Consider the following 20,018-nt stretch of genomic DNA (forward strand, 5'->3'; position numbering starts at 1 on the left):
TTGAGGAGAAAATAGGGCAGTATAAAAGGGAAAAAAGAGAGCAGGGTGCCCCACAGAAAACTCGGTGCCCAAGTGATTAGAGGCTTATCACAATGGGCAGGAGCAAGTGAAAAGTCTCTTTCGTACCTCATCTGATGAGCACTGGCCTACTGCCTCAGTTTGCTCCCACAGTGAATTCGGAAGAAAGTCTATCTGTGGAGCTCTGGAGGTGAATACCCTGAGTGAATACTCTGGCCCTTGTCTACCCGAAGAGGGTGGAACGGCGGAGGCGTCTCAGCTCCATGCTGGTGAGGTAAGTCGGTACATGGGCAACTCTGCCAAAGTCAACAACTGCACTCCCATACATCTACAATCCGTTAGTTTGACAGGAGATGGAAAAAGCCGCACAGTTTAAACTTGACTTGCAACTTTCTCTATCAATAGGCATTTGAACCCCCGAGAAGAAATTGACCGACTCTTTTCACACGCGCAAATTAACGATGCTACTGCTCTTGGTTGCTGGCTACATTCGGCCTAGGGAAAAGGCCGGCATCACACGCTAGAAGCAAAGACCAAGAAACTAATCCATATAAATAAATGGCTTGCTATCATGTGTAGTAGTGCGTGCAGACGAGTAGCCAAGCCCCTGGAAGCAATACCCGCCCCTCCTAACAAAATGGGTATCATTGAAAACATTGATTACTCCTCCAACCCAGCCTTTCCTCCCAATCCATTGAGTTTCAAATTATGAGGATCTGACCTCCTCCTTGAGCCCGGCCTTTTCCGGTGGTGTCTGATCACCAGGGGTCCCAACAACAGCAGCCTCCTGGGCGTGAATGGTCTTGATGTGGCTCTTTCCGGTCAAATCCTTCCAGATGTACTTGCATGTCCTGGTGAGGGTGGCCCGGCTTTCCCAGACAGGGAACAAGCCGACACCAATGAAGGAGCCGAAAATCCAGATGATGCCAATCGTGACCCAACCGGTGAAGAAGGGCTTGCTGAAAATGTATCCGCTACCGTACATGGGCATGGGCCAGAGAACCAAGAAGGCAAGGGCCTGTGAGCAATGTTAGCTTTGTTTCAAACCGGAGAGAAGGCAAGGTACATACCAAAATGACGGTGGTCCATCTACTGATCTTGCCAGCCTTGAGAAGTTTGGACTGCTCAGCCTCAAACTCGGCCTGGGTCTCCTCGTGGCCGCCGTTAACATCCTCAAGGTCGACACCAGCCTCTTGGGCGAGATCGTGATCATCACCCCTGCGGATCTCCAACATGGACTTCCAGTCGTACTTGTCAACGCCAAAGATGGCGGTGAGAATGGCGATGAAGACGACGGGGGAAAGCAGAGCGGCGACATTGCCAGCCAACATGGGGATGTTGGAGCCAGTGCACTGGACTGTGAGCTCGCCGCACTGCTTCTTGGAGGTGACGAGCCAGGCAGTGAGCGAGGTGGCAAGGCCGAGGACGGGAGCGCCGGCGGCAGCCCACTTGTTCTGGCCAGACCAGAGCAGGGCCAGTGTTGCGGGCAGGACGGCTGACGAGATGATGACTCCCATCATGACATAGAGATAACCCATGGAGATGCCGGCATACCACAAACCAACCGAAAAAGTGGAGATGAACAAACCATAGCCAACGACGACGCAATGACTCATGTAGATCAGTCTCTTGCCGCTGGCCTCGGGCTTGAAGTAGGCGCGGTACAGATCGTAGGTGCAGATGGTGCTCACGGCAATCAGCTGACTGGAAAAGGCGCTGGTGACAGCCATGAAGACGATGAGCAGAGTAGCCATGGCACCGCCCTTGCCGAGAAGGGCAACCGCGGCGTAGGGGAGGACTAGGCCGGCGCTCACATCGGAGTCGAGCATGCGGTCAGGATAGGTGGGGAAGCGAGGGTTGTTCTCGAGGGCAAGACCGGCGAGACCCATGGTGGTGGCAGTGAGCCAGGGAATAGCGAACCAGCAGATACCGCCAATGATGTAGCCGGGAAGTGCGTGCACGGGCGAGGCAGCAATAGCCTTGTTATAGTAGCCGTTGTCAAGGAAGACGGTGCCGAAGTTGCCAACAATGTTGATGACGAAGAAGATGGCGCCCTCCCTGGACTGCATGGTCAAGTAGCTGCCCTCCTTGTTGCCGTCAACCGGGTGACGGGTGGCAGCCTCGACAAGCAGGTCGTAGACAGCGCTGGGAGAGCCCAGCAAGTCGTGAGAGGCATAGGCTGTCAGGGCAAAGATGATGATGATGAGCAGCAAGATGAAGGTGTGTGCCCAATCAGTCAAGATGGTAGCCTTCAACCCACCAACCATGGTGTAGGCAATGACACCGAGTGGCAGGAGGTAAATGGCAGCAATGGTGTGCATCCCGGTCAAGGCGTTGAGGGTGGCTGAGCCACCGACAATCAGCATGAGCGAGACCAAAATGTTGGTTATCACGCCAAAGACCATGAATACCAAGTGTGCCACAGTTCCGTATCGGGCCTTGATGACCTCGAGATAGGTGTGTGCGTTGGGGGCGCGGCGTTTGAGTTCGATGGCGAGAGTAGCGAAGAGAATGATCTGGACAGTAGCGCCCGAGGCATACCAAAAGGGACCCGAGACACCATAGCGATAACAAACACCGGTGGACTGAAGAAGGGTAGCGGCCCAAGTCCACGAAGAGACGACGGCAGCGGCGACGAGACCGGACTTGACAGTACGGCCAGCTGTGTTGAACATTTCAGATGTCTGAAGTTCCCTGTTGTACCTCTTCAGGATGAAGGTTGTGGCGATCATGCCTGGCTAGGGTTAGCACATGTCCATCATCTGGAGTGTCTCAGAACACGTACCAATGGCAAAGGCACCTCCCAGGCCCAGCACGACACCATAGCCGGCGCCCTGGCCGAGCGTGGCATTGGCGATGTGCTCTTGATCGGCGGGAGCGTGATCCATCTTGTCTGAGAGCTGGCGGGAAGCAACAGACAGAGGGGTGGGTTAGGTGTGATGGTGATCCTGGAGGGAGAAGCAAGTTGACATGAGGCGTCGGGGACACGGCATAGATATAGAGTCTGGAGATGGCTGCGGTGCGATGCCGGGGACATGGCTCCCGGCCGGCTTCGCAGACAGACGTCGAATCACAGCTTCACATTCTGCTATCAGCACTGGCAGGATCTTTGGAACAGATGCTGGGGAAAAATGGGCCTTGCCGGGCACAAGCAAGAACGAAGCTCTGGGAGGTGGGTGCCAAGGGTATCAATTCGCGAGCTGTGGGGGGTCTGCCGGACGTTCTGTGGGTGCATGCAGGGTCGGTGGCGCACCGCAAGCGACCGGTATCGAGAAAGCAACCCGGCCCTTCGCGAGCTGTCTCCTTGGTAGGCTGTGAATTCCGAGGTGGGCTCGGGAGCCAGGCCGTCCATACCCACTCTGGCCGCACCACCCAAAGTCTGGGCTGTAGAGCGACTACCGGCGCCACGAGGATTGCCGTGCAGGGCCAGAGATAAGGCATTCAATCAGTAATAGCTGTTTGAGCTTGTCCCTGGCGATGCTGACTGTATGCGGGGGCCAATCAGTTGACTGCGAGGTAGTTTTGGTATAGCTTAACAACCCAAGGTCCCTGGGGTCTCATATCAATCAATTCAAGACAGCAGCCCGAGACAGCACCAAGCAAACAGAAAGACTTGCCGAATAGCTCCCGCTGGCGTCCATGATGGAGTCTCGACTTGTGACGGGAGCTTGTGGTGTGGACCAGGAACGGTCCCAATTGGGATATTGCATTTGGTGAAGGCGGTTGCAAATCAAGGAGCTGGAGATAAGAGATCCGACTCCAGGCTGGCCAATCGTGCAGTGCCACCACCTTAACGTTGCCAGTGGGCACTCGACGATCCCTCATGGAGATAACGGCGGGTCCACCTTCGCTTGGCGCTAGCATCGTTGATTGCGGCAGCGGTGCTGATTGGTCGATTGTGATTTCCTCTGTCATTCTCACCAGGAGACACATGGGGATCTCGATATCAGACATGGGGCACATTGTCATCTGGTGTCTCCGGAGAAGTCTGATCTGCTTTGGAGACGAGAAAATGACTGATGGAAACGGCTTTAGCTCTGCTGAGCTCTGCCGTTGCAGTGAAGATATCTCGATTCCCGACATGAGCCAACACTCATTGCGAGGCGCGGGTCTTCTTCACCTAGACGCAGAGATACGGCCATGAAAATGGCGGTTTCTAGACCCCAGGTTTTTGCGTACCGGATTCCCATGGTCTTGATAGGCGTTTTTCTGCCCTCACAATTGGCTGCTCGGTGGCACAGCTGGTGGGTGAGGCGTCGACGAGCTGGGAGTCTGGGATGGGTCACAGTTCACGAAACGCGGTGCCCCGCGTTCGCCCCATGTGGGGGTCTGCTGCATCGTGGGGAACCATGACACCCTCCCACAATATTATCTACTCCAAACTTATCTCCAAAAGGCTGGATTGAGAGGTACAATCCAGATGGAGACAAGACGTTGGGAAATGCAACTTGCGACATCGGAACCGACTTGATCAATTTCAATTAGCCATGTCTACCACCTTGGGTTTTTATTCTTATCTTATCCGTTAAGATGACGACAGACCAAGAGAGATAAGCAGCACGTCAACCATTCTTAATTTCTCTTACTTTTTCTCGCGACATCAGCAAGCTCTCTCAAGATCAATGGGACACTGAAATCACTACTTTTTGCTTTGTTCTTTCCCCCTGGCCCGCGGCTCGAAGAGTTCATACAAACCATCCCACCCCACCTGTCAAAGCTGAGCTTCTGGGGAGCTCCTGGCAGCTTGGACTTCGGATATTTTAGGGCGCGGGAGCAACCGAGCGCACAGGCCAGTTGCTGTTTCTCGGGCCGCCCAATCGGGTACTGAGTGCCAAGATCGATGGATTGCCAGCGCTTCAGCTGAGACGCGGCGGATCGGGCAAACACCGACACTGGGAAAGGATGAATCCATCACCAGCGATCCGCTGACCACCCCGATGACGCGCCTATTGCGAGGGCTCAGATAACATATTTACCCCGAATTAGGTAACGGGCGAACTCCAGCCTTCCAAAGCGGCGAGCGCACGATGGCCCACGACGAGAGCGCCCAAGGACTCCTCAAGGAGTCCTCCACCAGACGGTCTAGCTCCAGCGATCGCGGTGATAACGCTGCTTTTGACTCCGACTCGGATCTCGACGCTACCGATTACATTGACCGCGAAGCTGCCCGCCCAACGAGACGATCGCCGACCGCTTCCTTCGAGCCAAACACAAAAGGCAAAAAAAGATGGTGCTCGTGCCTTTTCACAACGCTGGGGAGGAGAAGCAAGTGCTGTATCGGCGTGTTGGCAGGGATGGGCATTCTTTGGGTGCTTCTGACAGCAACCGGGGTGTTTGTCTACAGAAAGGCCCAAGAAGAGCCACCGTACGGACAGTCGCCGCCCTGGTATCCCACACCGAAAGGAGGCATTGCTGCTTCCTGGGCTGATAGCTATGCCAAGGCTTCCAAGATGGTGTCGAAAATGACATTGGCGGAAAAGGTGAATGTCACCACCGGCACGGGGTGGGAGATGGGCTTGGCTGTCGGCACGAATGCCCCGGCCATTCATGTGGGCTTCCCGCAGTTGCAACTGCAGGATGGACCCCTGGGCATCAGATTTGCAGACAACATCACCGCCTTTCCTGCTGGCATCACGGTCGGCGCGACGTGGAACAGGCAACTGATGTACGCGAGGGGCAAGGCTCATGCCATTGAGGCGCGGCAAAAGGGGATCAATGTCTTGCTTGGGCCTTGCGTGGGACCACTAGGCAGGATGCCAGCAGGTGGTCGCAACTGGGAGGGCTTTGGTGCAGACCCCTACCTTCAGGGCATTGCTGGCGCCGAGACGGTGAAGGGAATCCAGAGCGAGGGCGTCATGGCGACGATCAAGCATTTTGTGGCCAACGAGCAGGAGCACTTCCGCCAGCCGTGGGAGTGGGGACTTCCTCATGCCATCAGCTCCAACATCGACGACCGCACCCTGCATGAGCTGTACGCCTGGCCATTTGGCGATGCCGTCAAGGCTGGTGTGGCCTCCGTCATGTGCAGTTACAATCAGGTCAACAACTCGTATGCATGCGGCAACAGCAAGCTCCTGAACGGCATCTTGAAGGACGAGTTGGGCTTCCAAGGCTTCGTGATGAGTGACTGGCTGGCCCAGCACTCTGGTGTCGGCACGGCGCTTGCTGGCTTGGATATGACAATGCCCGGTGACGGGTTGGGCTGGGCTGACGGTAAATCGCTTTGGGGTCCAGAGCTGTCCAGAGCTGTTTTGAACGGAAGTGTGCCCCTGGAGCGGCTGAACGACATGGTGACCCGTATCGTGGCCGCCTGGTACCAGCTCGGACAGGATGACGAGAAGAAGTTTCCCAGGAAGCAGCCCAGTTTCTCGTCCTGGACAGATGAAGAGAAGGGCGTGATGTCTCCAGGCAGCCCAACCGAGCAAGAGCAAGTGGTTGTCAACCAGTTTGTCAATGTGCAGGCAAATCATTCGGTCATTGCGAGGGAGGTCGCGGCTGAAGGCACGGTCCTGCTCAAGAATGAGGATCTGCTGCCCATCAGTCGTCAGGGGCTGAGTGACGAGAGGCTCAGGGCTAGAAGGGATGCTGTCGAGCGTGCCACCGGGAAGCGCAGCGAAGGAAAGTTCAAGGTAGGCATCTTTGGCGAGGATGCAGGGCCGGGCAACGGCCCAAATGCATGCAAGGACCGCGGTTGGTAAGTCTTCTCACTCGAACCATTTGCCTCGACTGTCAAGCTGACAAAGTAACAGTAACCAAGGCACGCTTGGTTCGGGCTGGGGTTCCGGTGCTGTCGAGTTCCCCTACCTTGTGTCACCTGTAGAGGCGCTGCGGAAGCAGTTTGACAAGTCCAAAGTCGAGCTCTCCGAATTTCTGGACAACAAGGCGTCTTTCGGCAAGGGCGACGGCAGTCTGAATGATCTGGAACTGTGCATCGTCTTTGCCAATGCCGATGCCGGGGAGGGTTTCACCAAATGGGCGGATGTCAGCGGCGACCGTCCCGACCTGCGGCTTCAAAACAACGGCGACGACCTAATCGTCAAGGTTGCCTCCAGCTGTGGCGGTGGCACTGGCGATGTCGTTGTTGTCATCCACGCCGTCGGACCTGTGCTTGTGGAAGATTGGATCGACACCCCGAACGTCAAGGCTCTGTTGTTTGCCAATCTCCCCGGCCAAGAGTCTGGGAATGCTCTGGCAGAGATACTCTTTGGCGACACCAACCCATCGGGCCACCTGCCCTTCACCATCGGACGGACTCTGGAAGACTACGGCGCCGGTGGCAAGGTGCTCTATCTTCCCAACGGAGTGGTGCCTCAGCAGGACTTCAAAGAAGGACTGTACATTGACTATCGTCACTTTGACAAGTACAACATTGAGCCCAGGTTTGAGTTTGGCTTTGGGCTCAGCTACACAACCTTCAAGTTTGACAATATTGTGGTCATCCCCCAGAGGAGGAAGACGCAGTATCCCCTGCGCAGACCGAACCCCGCTGCTGAGCCTCCCAGCTACTCAACCGACATCCCCAGCAAGGAAGAGGCAATCTTTCCGCCCGAGATTCGCAGGCTGGAAAAGTACGTCTATCCGTATCTGGACAGCACAGATGATATCGAAGTGGGCCAGTACCCTTACCCTGACGGGTATGATCAGCAGCCACCCCTGAGCGAGGCTGGCGGTGACGAGGGTGGGAACCCCGACCTGTGGTCAAACTATGTTGTTGTGAATGTCGACGTGATCAATGACGGGCCGGTTGCGGGAGCGGCGGTGCCGCAGCTGTATCTGCAATACCCAGAAACCGAATCGGAAACGGACTTTCCCGTTCGCGTGCTGAGAGGCTTTGACAAGGTCTACCTCAAGCCTGGGGAGAAGAAGACGGTCAAGTTCAACCTTACGAGGCGAGACCTGAGTTATTGGGATGTCGTGGCTCAGAATTGGGTCATGGTGACGGAGGGGCCGTACGAGTTTTCGGTCGGGTTGAGTTCACGAGATCTGTCCATCAGCGGGATTTGGTAATATCATGGTTGCATGGCCTGGAGCACAGAGTATGTAGTGGTATAGATGAGAATTGTTTGATGCACTGTTTCCTTTCCGCTGCCGGGACCATGTCATGATCTAGAAAATCAATGCCAGGGTTAGGGCGGGCATCCGGCAGCTGCCACGACCGCCAAGACGTGAGATCTGCGCTGGCGGCATCTGGACCCTGAAACGGGTGGAGGACTCGACCGGAGTGGCATCTCCATCTCCATCTGCCCCTTTTCATTCTTGACCCAATCCTCCATACCGTAGTCGGTGTTCTCTCATTATCTCCAGGCGTGGGTGCATTTTCTCCTCTACACTTCACATTTATACTATTACAGCTACTCACTTGTAATCGCCCACGCTAGTTAGTCGACCGTCCCGACCGACCGTGTTCCACGACCTGTCCCTGTCGGTCAACCCCGCACTACGATTCCCGACCCTTTGGGCAGCCCAGAGAAAACAAGAGAAAATATGTCAGGCGTCAACTCTCCCGAAGTCCTCGCCGCCTACGACTCTATCCGTTCCGACAAGGAAGAACAAAACTGGCTTCTGTTGTCGTACGGCGCGACGGGCAACAAGCTGCAGCTGACAGCCACGGGCACCGGCGGCCTTTTGGAGCTCACGGCCCAGCTCGACGACACCCAGGTGCAGTACGCATACGTCCGAGTGGAATACGCAAACGATGCCGAGAGCAAGAGGGTCAAGTTTGCCTTTGTGGTCTGGATTGGCGAGAACGCCAAGGTCATGAAGAAGGCGAGGGCGAGCATCGAGGCCGGCGACGTCAAGAAGGTGCTGAGCCACTACAGCGTCGAGCTGACGGCCAACGACAAGGGCGACTTGAACGAGGACGAGGTTGTCAAGAGGCTGCGGAAGGCTGGAGGGGCCGACTACAACGGTGGAAGGGGATAAACCTGCTGGACGGGAAGTTGGATCATGCAATGTAGCCTTCTCGCGCTGGATAGATGGATCGCAATTTCGGGCGGGAATCTGGAAAAGACACAAAACACCCACTTGGACAACAAGATACACGGCACCTTTCTGTCTCTCTGCGGTGACATGGTCGGACGGAACACGCCAACTGAATCACAAGAGCTGCCACCAGAGGCTGCCACGTTGTTGTGCACTATCCCTCGGAGACGTACAGGACACGCCGGCGGTCCCGATGCTGCAGAGGGTGCACCGGCACGCTGCAGTCGATGCTATAAACGATGACATGCAGTGATCGACAGTGTCGGAAATGCTTGATTCCACGTCCACGTTCACTTCCACGTTCGATGTCCGGTATTCTGATGTTGCTGTATGCATCGCCGTTTCTTGTTGGTTACGTGGTCGGCCTGATCCGGAGCTGTGTTTCCTTCCTGTGTGTTGGTTGTATAGCCGTCTTGCTACCTCCCAAGGTAAATTGACAAATTTCATAGGGACTAGAGCGCATGCGCCTTTTTCCATCTGGAGAGCCGTAGCATCTCAGGCATCCCCAGCATTGTGGATTGGCGAGGCGTGGATCAAACATCATGACATGGAGGTGGAGCGGGTCGTGTGCCAAGCTTGATGTCTGAGGGGGAACGATTTTCCCACTTCTCCTCATGGATGGGCAGCTAGATTTCACTGCAGAGAAGCAACTCCATCAACAACTGAGAGCCATTTTCTGCATCATATCGTGACCATCCGCCCGCACTCCTCTTCACCATCATGGGCCGATTCTTCATCACGGGGTCCTCAGACGGCCTCGGCGCCCGCACCGCCAACAAACTAATCTCGCAGGGACACACTGTCATCCTCCACGCCCGCAACGCTCAACGTGCCGAAGATGCACGCAAGGCTTGTCCCGGCGCAGAAACAGTTCTGATTGCCGATTTATCGTCCATTGAAGAGACCAAGCAGCTTGCCAAAGAAGCATCGGAACTGGGGCCGTACGAGGCCGTCATCCATAACGCAGGCGTCTACACGGGCATGGAAAAGGTCCCCGGAAAGTCTGGGCTGCCGACACTGTTCACCGTCAACACACTTGCCCCTTACATCCTCACTGCTCTCATGGGACCCGGCGCGCAAAAGAGGCTGGTTTTTGTCAGCAGCGAGCTTCACGCCGGCGGTAGGCCCCGGCTGGGCGACTCCGAGGACATCAAGAAGAGCGGGTACGGCGACAGCAAGCTTCACAATATCATCTTGGCAAAGGCGTTTGCCAGGGTCTGGCAGACAAAAGCGTATAGCGTTCACCCGGGCTGGGTTCCTACAAAGATGGGGGGCGCGAACGCGACGGGGGATATGCAACTGGCGGTCGACACGTTTGTCTGGGTGGCCACTGGCGGTCAGACGGATGGGAAAGGGGAGTATGAGGACGAGAGGTGGACCCCAGGCGGGTATTTCACCGCGTTGAGGGAGGAGGAACCGTCCAAGACTGCCAATGACCAGTCGATGCAAGAGGGGCTGCTTGCGGCGCTGGAGACAATCTCGGGGGTGAAAGTGAGCGTATAGCGATAGAAGGGATGATCATTTCCCTTCTGGTGCTGAATGTAGGTAGAGATATGTTGTACATGCACCTCTAGGAATACACAAAGGAGACATGATAGGACCGATCTAGGACGGCCCCGGGGGCGGATGGATCCCGGTGGTGCGCTGAGTGATCCGTGCGTGGAGTAAACATCTGGAACATCAGCTCCCCCATGTTCCACCCTCGGGAATGGCCGACTTTGAACTACGACTGGAGTAGCCAACCCCGTCACGCCACTGTCATGCACTCAACACCTCTGCTCTCTGTGGCTTGAATTTGATTCTTCTGCCTCATTTGCGACCTGCAGCATTACCAAGATGGACCCGGGGAACGGCTTCCCCTTCAAACACTGAAACGGAGCGGTGAGAGCGAGTGAGACGTCGAAAAAGAACTAGCTCGGCGTGCTAGGACCCTGCGTGCATCAAATTCGTTTCTTTCTTCAATGGGTAATTAAACTCTCTACTACTGCGCGGTCTGTATGTAGGGCAGGGGCGTCCCCGGGAGCTGGTTCTAGACTGGCCTGACGTTTTCCTCGGGCCGTGTCCTCGGGACACAGACACTGACATTGACATGGGGGTCGTGCCTTTGTTGATGCTCCTCCCTGGACCCTGGTCGTGAGTTATCGATGATGTCGTTCTTTCAGACTGGATGACCGTCAACAGAAGTACGGAGTACTGAAAGCGGCTGCCCGTCCACAGAATGCATTGTAGCACATCTTTACTACCGGACCGAGACATTGCGTCATTGTGTGCGATTCGTCTGATGCCCAAAACGAGACATCGTGACTTTTTCTCCAGCTGCTGTGTACTGTTGCGCAAAACACTGTAACCGCAACATGTCCTCCACACCTTCATGCCGCAATTGGTTTGGTTTCTTTCGACGGCAGCGTGTGAACAGTGAGCCCTCAGCCCAGATCACCCGACCCGTCCCGATCACCAAATGGTCCCTTCTTTCAGCTTGCGCCCGTCGCATATATGAGCTGCTGACCATACCCTTTCCAAATCTCTGGACCGTTTGGCTAACGCAGGGGGCACAGTCGACCTCTTTTCGTGCGGTTCATGCAACAATAATACCACCAGGCCAACCAGCCCCTTTCAGATTTTACGGCACTGTCGACCCTTGGCATCAGTTGGCTTACTTTGCTCGCCTTGCCTCAACTCGGAATCGTCCCTTACCCCAGCCGGGCCAACGATCCGAGAGCCCTTGAACACAATATTCATCCCATTTTTTTTATTAAATACCATCCTCCATCTGTTCCACTCACCTCCCCACACTTTGTTCACTCCAAAAAAAATCAAAATGCCTCGCAGTCGTTTTCTATCGTACGCCTCCAACGTCAACGGGCACAACTATCACAATAACAACAACGACGACATCTCAAACGTCAACGCGAGGCCCACCGACACAATGAATCACACCAACACTATGACGCTGCCGATGCTGTCCAAGCCGGCCAGCACACGCAACAACATCACGGCTTTCCTGGGAGAGTTTGTTGGAACCTTCTTGTTTCTGTTCTTTTCCTTTGCCGGTACCCAGATTGCCGTCAATTCAGGTCCTGCCCAGCTCGAGTCCGGTACCGATATTGCCGTTCCCAACACCCAGAACCTCATGTTTATCGCCTTGGTGTTCGGTCTGAGTCTGATGGCGAACGTGTGGGCTTTCTACCGTGTCACAGGCGGGCTCTTCAACCCCAGCGTCACGCTCGCTCTGTTTCTGGTTGGTGGTTTGTCAGCAATCCGCAGCGTCATCGTCGTGGTTGCCCAGCTGCTCGCCGGTATGGCTGCCGCTGGTGTTGTCTCGGCTTTGTTCCCCGGGCCCATGGATGTCGAGACGACGCTTGGAGGGGGTGCCAACGTTGCCCAGGGCCTCTTTATTGAAATGTTTCTCACGGCCGAGCTGGTGTTTGTCGTCATCATGGTGGCGGCCGAGAAGCACAAGAGCACCTATCTGGCACCAGTCGCTATTGGAATGGCCTTCTTCCTTGCCGAGCTGGTTGGTAAGTTTGCTGTCAAGGTTGGGTGGAAGTGGAATGGAATGCTGACTGCTGATAGGCGTATACTTCACCGGCGGCTCTCTCAACTTTGCCCGCTCCCTCGGACCAGCGGTGGTCAACCGGAGCTTCCCAGGTTATTTCTGGATCTACTTCCTGGGCCCCATCCTGGGCTCGCTGCTGGCCTCAGGATTCTATGCGCTGCTCAAGTACCTCCGGTGGAAGGAGTGCAACCCCGGCCAGGATGTCGATGACGAGGAGAAGCTCAAGTTTGACACGGCCAGGGTACAGGAGAAGGAACGCTATGGAAGCGTTGCCGACGGACATGCTACACCCCGCGAGACAGTGACGCCGCCTAACGGAGCTGCGTCACCTGGCGGGACGACTGTGGCTGATTCCCCCACGGCACCGCGCGCATGAACTGCAATCATCACGACTTGACTGTTGGAAGGTAGTCTGAGGGTTCAGCTTGAAATCTTCGACTCTCCTCTTTTTCAAGAATATGAATGGTCGGCCGGGTTTATGAGTGACGATGCTCGTTGTCTCGCTTAAGATGGTGCGTTTGGAAACTATTAGGTGTTTAATGGATGTTACTTGCGGTACAGCTTGCGTTGCTTTTCAGTTTTCTTGGTTGGAGATCAGCATTTGGACTGGTGGTACGGGTTGCGCTGGTCATGGAATCCGGAGGGATGGTTTATCGTCGGGTTTCTGGTGCATATCTACTGGGCTGCATTGGAGGTCGGAACTGGTCAAGGTGGTGGTGCTGAGATCTTTAGGGGTGGGTGACTGGGTCTGGTGTTTTGGGATTGTCTTGTGATACCAAAATGGAACAGGGAAAAGGTCAGTGGGATGGATGGTAGGAACGGGGGAAATGGTTGGCGATATCGGAAAGATATACTTGGTATCAAAGCATAATTAATCGATTAATGGAATGAATACGCAAAAGATGCAACTCAAAGATATGGTGCTATCACTTGGAGTAGGAAAGTTCTACTTACTTGGCTTGGTCCGCCCTGAGCAGCCGTTGCTCCTGTGGGGCGATCAGTGGGGATTGGTGGAGGACAGTAGTTTATAGGCTTTGCTCAGTTTTGGAGGGTGATTCTCTCCTTTAAAACAATACAACGCTTTCCTCCTCAACCTTGACGATTTCCTGCCTGGTGATTTGAGCCCACGACGACCTGGTACACTCCCGATCAAAAGATAGACGAGATATTGAGGTGCAAAACTGCTAGTACAAAGCCTATCAGGTATAAAGTTTGAGCTCTGGCTTCTAGAGAGTGCTTCCCACAGTTTGACTGATGATTGCCTCGGGGACCAGTTTCAAAGTGCGCAAAACTACTTTTAGAAAGATCCTAGCTAGGTAACTGCGTACTCAGAAGGTGCAGAGCTTCGAACCCATTTTGGGCAGGTCAACCCTTCCATTGATGATTGCCTCGAAGAGCTGTTTCAACCAGCATCGGCCTTTCTACGTATCCCTGAAAATTATCCTACTCTCAGATCAATGACCTCTTGGTTCAAGTCACAGACCAATTCATGCCCAGATGCGTATGACTTATTGGCGCTTTACTCTGTTGAGTATGACCATCTCTGCCTGGGTATCGTTCTATTTCCATGTATGCAACGAAGCTTAACAACCTACCTAGCCACCATGATCCTCAGGCATCATCGATCAGCATCTCCGGTCGTGGTATTATGTCATCCCGTTCCTTGTTGTTGGGTGTGGGGAACGAGGGACAGGGGGAGGCTAATCCCTTGCTGGCCTCGGGCCGGGGCCGGCATCATGGAGCATATGGCTTTGCACCGAAAACTCAATGAACATTGTGCAAGTTCCTCGGAACTCAGGACGGGCGATGCCGACTCGTTAAATTATGGATTGTCGAGCCAGTTGATCTTTTGAACCAAAGGGACTGGAAATCATGTAGGTAATATTGAGGCCTCTGGGAGCAACTGCCGCACCCATTCTCCGCACACCTGATCGGAGTTTTCGGCGTTTCCGACAGATAAGAACTGCAGCCCTACCACATCATGAAACACGTCAATGGTACGTGCCATCCATAGCCAAGTGGTGGGTGGCGGTCTCCTTGGCCTTTACAACAGTTCGTTTACATACGGTTCAGGTACGCTCGAAGTCAAAATCTTGACGGAAGATTCCATCATGAACAAGACCGCCAGCAACAAGGGCTTATGCAGGGGTGGGCTTAGAGTTCCATCGATATACCTACGAGACACATAAAGCATCAGCAACAAACGCCTCTACCCCTGGAGTGTTGCTGGTTGCCTTCTCGTCGTGACGGAAGTCTGCCCGATTTTCCTTCTGGCACTTGGTTGTTGTTTGATCCCTGCGGCGTTGTATGCGATAACAGGATCAAATTGCCGTATAAGGATCTGAATAGGTGACCGGCACAGTTCGCGGTCATCTTATGCCCTTTTGGTAGCCAAAGACTACACGGATGTTGCTCCTGAGAGGAGAGTGGTGTGGTGCATTAAAGAGTCTGGTAGCTAGAAGCTCAATGAGATCAAAAATGGTAAAAGGATTCATACAGAGAACATTCTGACCTGATGATTCCACCGCCAATTCGGTTCCACAGTAAGATACAATGTCTCCATTAAAGTTGTAGCAGGTAGATTGACGTTCTGTAAAGATATTTGATGATGTCACCTTCTATGCTCGGATGGCTGTGGGGGCGGCCAGCTGCTGACGAGTGCCCACACCTGCCAGATGTTTGGAACCCCCTTTCATGGGTAAACAATGCCCCCTATTCGTCGTTTGACGACACTACAGAGTCATCGCAATTCCTGATATCTCTCCTCCGCCCGCAGCGACCTTATTTCTGACTTTGGCAACATGGGATGGTGTTGTGCCCCGAGGCCAGCCTGAGATTGGTAGGTGTCATGAGCTTTTGGAAACCACCCCTCTCCCACTCACCAGCTCGGTGTGTGATGGGGGACAAAAACTCCGATCCCAGCAACCACCATCACCCTTTACACCAATGAAACCGTCGCGATCAAAAATCATCAGCAGCTTCAGAGGAAGCCAAGTTTTGGGCACAGAAGCCTGCACATGAGAGGTACCTTAAGGGGTAGTAACGAGGGGCATCACACCGTGACCAAAGTCAATTGCTAAAGGTACGGTTACGGGTGCCGGTACCGCCCACACTGGCGATGATGGCTGGGGGACTCCAACTAGAACAAAGCTTGATGTCTTGATCAAGGGGTTCGTGATCTCCTGTCTCTTCAAGGTAGCAAATCAATAGTCGATATCTTTGTTGAGAGCCGACAAATTTCGCGCAAAAATGAGAAGATTGGGCCATGGTTGTGTACAAAGCACAAGATCTCGCCTGTGGTCAATTGTGGCGGGGGTTTTACCTGATTAGAAAGCCAATGGTGCCTTGGCAGCGGGTCCCCCCGCCGTTTTGTTTTCCTTCCACGACCAGAGAGGAAGGGTGGGGGAGGGTTCAAGAGCCACAGAGCGTGCCAAGGGGCTTTTTGTCATGGGTTCCATTTTCAGTGCCGTCCAAAAGGACGCTTCTGTGTCTCTCGAAGGTCCAGATAAGGTTAAGGCTTCGCCAAGGAGACCAACCTTGATCGGCCTGACAAGTTTAGGGCACCTCTCAAGCGAGCAAACATCCTTCGCGCTATTTCCACCATCCTTCCCGTCTGACTGGTGCTGTTTTGCGCCGAAGAAATGATGGCTTTACGGGATAGACGTCAGCCTGAGGCCGCTTCAGGGGACGGATGTTTAGAAGTCATGGATCTCCAAGTTCGCGCCTCGGAGCTTTTCTCGCTATCCCATGGCCAACGCAGACATGTTCGGCACGCCGAGCACTGTGAGCCGAGAGAGCGGGCCAGAGAACGGCGACCTTGAAGTTTTTATTCTGCTGCCTGTCTGTATTGCCCCTCTTTTGTCCTGTGGGCTCTCAAGCGGTATGCTAGTGGACGGGTAGTCTATAGCGGGTAAAAGCCCAGTCCCCACATTTCACACCATATCGGCACAACGTGGGCCATGTCGACTCTCTAGACGTAGGCGGTCAAGCAGAGCAAAAGGGCAGCATATCATCGAGCAAAAGTGACGTGACCGGGCACAAAAAGTGTAGCCTAGATGCTAATGCAGACTGAGCATGGGCGCAGGATGCGCTGGAACTCTGGAACGGTGTTTTGGGCCCCCTCTTGTACCAGGGGCAGGGGTTTGGGTGTGTGGTCTTGGTATCCCAGCTCAGCCCTACCACGGGCCGTTTCGATCTACAGCACCTTGGCCGGCCCTGCTCCCTCCCTCCCGGCGCCTTGGTTGTCCATCATTTGACGTGATATATGTATATAGAGGAGGGGGAACTGGACTGTGTCATCATGACATTCAACATTCTGACATCAGCACCCATTTGACCACCTATCTAACGGACTCCAAGCCAAATCGCGCCACAAACATACACACACACACACACACACACTTACACGCTCACTGTGGGGACTGTTGTTGGACCCATCTCACCTGTGCCCCCCATTGTCGCCTTATCCCCTTTCTGAGTCCTCTTCCGCAGCCACTTGCTGAAAAAACAGGTTCCTGCAAAGAAAGCACTTGAAGAATACCAGTCACACAGTCTTTTCTCTCTTCTCGCCCACCATCACCCAACATCACACACCATGATGCGTGCAAAGGCCATCCAGACAACCAAGTGGGGGACGGCATGTGCTCAGTGTGCTTCAGCGAAGGCAAAGTGCTCTGGACGGTCAGCAAGTGGTGGAAAATGCGATAGGTTCGTCTTCAGCCCATGCCAAGTGCAGTTGTAACACAACCTTATTTTCAGGCTTACTTGGTTGCTAACTCGTATTCTCGGACTACATGTACAGATGCGAGCGCCTGCTGAAGCAATGTACCGATCAAGTCCATCGTCCTCGCAAGACTCGTCAGCCTCGACAGTAAGCCCCGACCACTTGCCTGGTAGCCTCAGAGAGCCTTCTTTTTTTTTGACATTTCATACCTTATCTAGACCGACTGCAGGTTTAGGAGAGCCCAGCTTCGACTCTCTTGTCTCTACGCCAGAAAACCCTCCATCACCGTCCGCAGTCGATCTGGGAGCAGACTTTGCTTCATGTTCGTCATCATCAGTCCGGAGCCACACTTCAGCAGCCACACCCATGGGCTCTCTGGATGTCAGACCGTCCTTGATACGAACCTCATCAATGCAAAGCCAGCAATCAGTTCAACACGAATCATACTTTTTTACAGCCAGCCCACCTCACTGCTTGAATCAACAACACCTGAACCCGCTGTTCATTGAAGGGCGAGAGGATCTTGATGACCTGCTGTTGAACCGATACCGAACCTGCTTGATGCCGGCACACCCGTTCGTTTTAATTCCCGACCATGTATCAGCCTCGATGCTGGTAACCCATCGACCCTTTTTGATGCTTGCCATTCGAGTGGTGGCTGGGTTTGAGGGACTGCATTCGGTACAAGGCCAGATGCAGCATATTATGGACCATGTGGCCGACCGCATGTTTCGACAAGCCGAAAGGTCCATTGATCTTCTGATGGGCATTGTTGTTGTGTTGGGGTGGTATCACTACCATTGCATGCGACACAGCCAGCTAAACAATCTGCTATGTCTAGCCGAGAGCCTGGTCAGCGATCTTGGCATCAACAAGAGGCCCCAGGTACAAAACGAGGGGAGAATGGCAGATGAGAAAAGGCTGCTTTTGGGGGTATGGTATCTGAGAAGCTCGTAAGTGTGGCACACTCCTCCAACTAGGAAAATCAACTGACCATCCACCTGTCAGAGCGGCAATGTATCTCCAGCAACTAACCTCGATGCCCTTCACCTCTTATATGCGCCAGTGCCTGGTGGAGTTGGATGAAGAAGAAGACCACGACCTGGACGAGATTTTGGTGTACTGCATCAAACTGCAGTATCTGACCGAGCGGGTGGCAGTTCTCAAGACTCCCCAACCAGACCTCCCTGAGCAACAGAACCGAGAAAGGGGCACCGCAATTGCGTCGTCACAGGAATATCTGGACAAGGTGATGAGAGAGATGCCCTCGGAGCTTAAAACAAACTGTAAGAAGGTCTATTCTGGAAGAATCTGACAACGAGACTGACTTGTCATTGGAAGCCGTATTGACAACCCACATCAACACGGTTATTCTTCGTCTATACGAGCCACGGCCATCCACCGACCCTCTACGGATTTCATCGCCGAAACCACGCCGCTCGCGGTCTCCTTCTGACCGAAACACCGGGGGCCTAAGCCTTGCATCAACAATTCATAGTTCAGACACCAACACACAGATTAGAGCCTGGTTTGAGGGGTGGGTGCAAGGCATCCCGGCCCAGGCCTACCGCACACTACCTTCGAACTTGGTTTTTCAGCTGCTCTATGCAGTGGGGTCGTTGCTACGGTCCCATGGCGCCGCTTCCCAACCACCTCCAAGCTCGTCAACTAGAGGCGACGCAGAGGTCATTGTGATTTTGGACCGCCTAGTAGCGCTGTGCTTCGCCAACTTTATTGGGGGTCAACCGCAGCCGGACATGACACACTTTTGGGAAGCGTTGGGTGAGCGACACGAGAGGGTGTGCTCCCCTTCCCCATCAGTCTCTGAGCATGGAGATGATTCCAACGGACCATTGACAGCCACACCTGCTACCTGGGAACAACAATATTGCCATGGCAGCAACGTCTTTACGCCGCCATCCAGGGTTGGATCGGCAGCACCAGACCCCAAGCTGGAGGCAGTCGATGTCGACCAATATCAAGTGGCATCACTCCCCATGATGACTAGCAACCAACTCCATCCACAGAGTCAATGGGACTCACAGACAACCCAAACAGGGTGGGATCACCATACAGCGACGCCACAAGGCCAGATGTTGATGGTTCCCGGAGCCGAAGGAGTGGTAAATCCACAACTTTGGGGGCAGGATCAAGGAACGGGCGCATATCACCATTCCGAAGGGGGTTACTTTATGGGTTGATTAGGCACCTACCCAAGTACGTGAGTTCACATCCGGCGTTGGAACATGATTTGATAGGGGATGCATGGAGATACCACCAGGAGTTTGGATCAAGGTTGGCTTAATGGGCAATGGAGTTGAGGTGTCTGGTCACGTGCAAATCCATTCTAAAGTATATAGATGACTTGATGATAGTTGTGAATATTTACCTACCCATATAGCTGGCCTACAACATCAACTGGTAGATACTCACAAAAAGAACTTTTCCACAAGGACTTTAGCAGAAACAGGTCTCAGGACAATCACGATCACCTGAGGCGGGGTCAACCCGCTCTACCCCCCAACCCCCTGAGGTGACGACCAACTCCATATTTCGGCCCACAATACCTAGGTTCTTCTGACTTGACTACCTTACCAAGCTACATCGCCAATCTCATTGATGCCACATGTAACGATCCATCACTGCATGTTTGCCGGTTTCTCACCCAGTCAGAACTCTTCGATTAGCCAAGCAACACTGTGCCGTTCCAGCATCAGCTTTACAAGGGGTCGACGAGAC

At 54.0% G+C, this 20,018-nt stretch overlaps 6 protein-coding genes across 6 annotated transcripts; 5 read left to right on the forward strand and 1 right to left on the reverse strand.

Annotated features, from left to right (window-relative positions):
• Positions 1 to 724: 724 nt before the first annotated feature.
• On the reverse strand, positions 725 to 2,906 carry PODANS_6_10950 (uncharacterized protein; the record flags this gene model as incomplete). The annotated part of the gene is made up of 3 exons (XM_003437472.1): positions 725 to 1,036; positions 1,089 to 2,752; positions 2,804 to 2,906. The coding sequence occupies 3 exons, from the start codon at positions 2,904 to 2,906 to the stop codon at positions 725 to 727; spliced, it is 2,079 nt and encodes a 692-aa protein (XP_003437520.1).
• A 2,139-nt stretch (positions 2,907 to 5,045) lies between these two features.
• On the forward strand, positions 5,046 to 8,025 carry PODANS_6_10960 (uncharacterized protein; the record flags this gene model as incomplete). Its single annotated transcript, XM_003437473.1, has 2 exons — positions 5,046 to 6,712; positions 6,768 to 8,025. 2 exons carry the CDS (start codon positions 5,046 to 5,048, stop codon positions 8,023 to 8,025), a joined length of 2,925 nt encoding a protein of 974 aa, XP_003437521.1.
• A 477-nt stretch (positions 8,026 to 8,502) lies between these two features.
• On the forward strand, positions 8,503 to 8,940 carry PODANS_6_10970 (uncharacterized protein; the record flags this gene model as incomplete). The annotated part of the gene is made up of 1 exon (XM_003437474.1): positions 8,503 to 8,940. One exon carries the CDS (start codon positions 8,503 to 8,505, stop codon positions 8,938 to 8,940), a length of 438 nt encoding a protein of 145 aa, XP_003437522.1.
• A 780-nt stretch (positions 8,941 to 9,720) lies between these two features.
• Positions 9,721 to 10,503, forward strand: PODANS_6_10980 (uncharacterized protein; the record flags this gene model as incomplete). Its single annotated transcript, XM_003437475.1, has 1 exon — positions 9,721 to 10,503. One exon carries the CDS (start codon positions 9,721 to 9,723, stop codon positions 10,501 to 10,503), a length of 783 nt encoding a protein of 260 aa, XP_003437523.1.
• Positions 10,504 to 11,818: 1,315 nt separating this feature from the next.
• On the forward strand, positions 11,819 to 12,932 carry PODANS_6_10990 (uncharacterized protein; the record flags this gene model as incomplete). The annotated part of the gene is made up of 2 exons (XM_003437476.1): positions 11,819 to 12,518; positions 12,574 to 12,932. The coding sequence occupies 2 exons, from the start codon at positions 11,819 to 11,821 to the stop codon at positions 12,930 to 12,932; spliced, it is 1,059 nt and encodes a 352-aa protein (XP_003437524.1).
• A 4,221-nt stretch (positions 12,933 to 17,153) lies between these two features.
• On the forward strand, positions 17,154 to 19,480 carry PODANS_6_11000 (uncharacterized protein; the record flags this gene model as incomplete). The annotated part of the gene is made up of 4 exons (XM_003437477.1): positions 17,154 to 17,236; positions 17,315 to 18,232; positions 18,288 to 18,565; positions 18,783 to 19,480. The coding sequence occupies 4 exons, from the start codon at positions 17,154 to 17,156 to the stop codon at positions 19,478 to 19,480; spliced, it is 1,977 nt and encodes a 658-aa protein (XP_003437525.1).
• Between the last annotated feature and the right edge of the window lie 538 nt (positions 19,481 to 20,018).

The sequence above is a fragment of the Podospora anserina genome, chromosome 6 (assembly GCF_000226545.1).
Source record: "Podospora anserina S mat+ genomic DNA chromosome 6, supercontig 4".
In the NCBI taxonomy this organism is placed as follows: Eukaryota; Fungi; Ascomycota; class Sordariomycetes; order Sordariales; family Podosporaceae; genus Podospora; species Podospora anserina.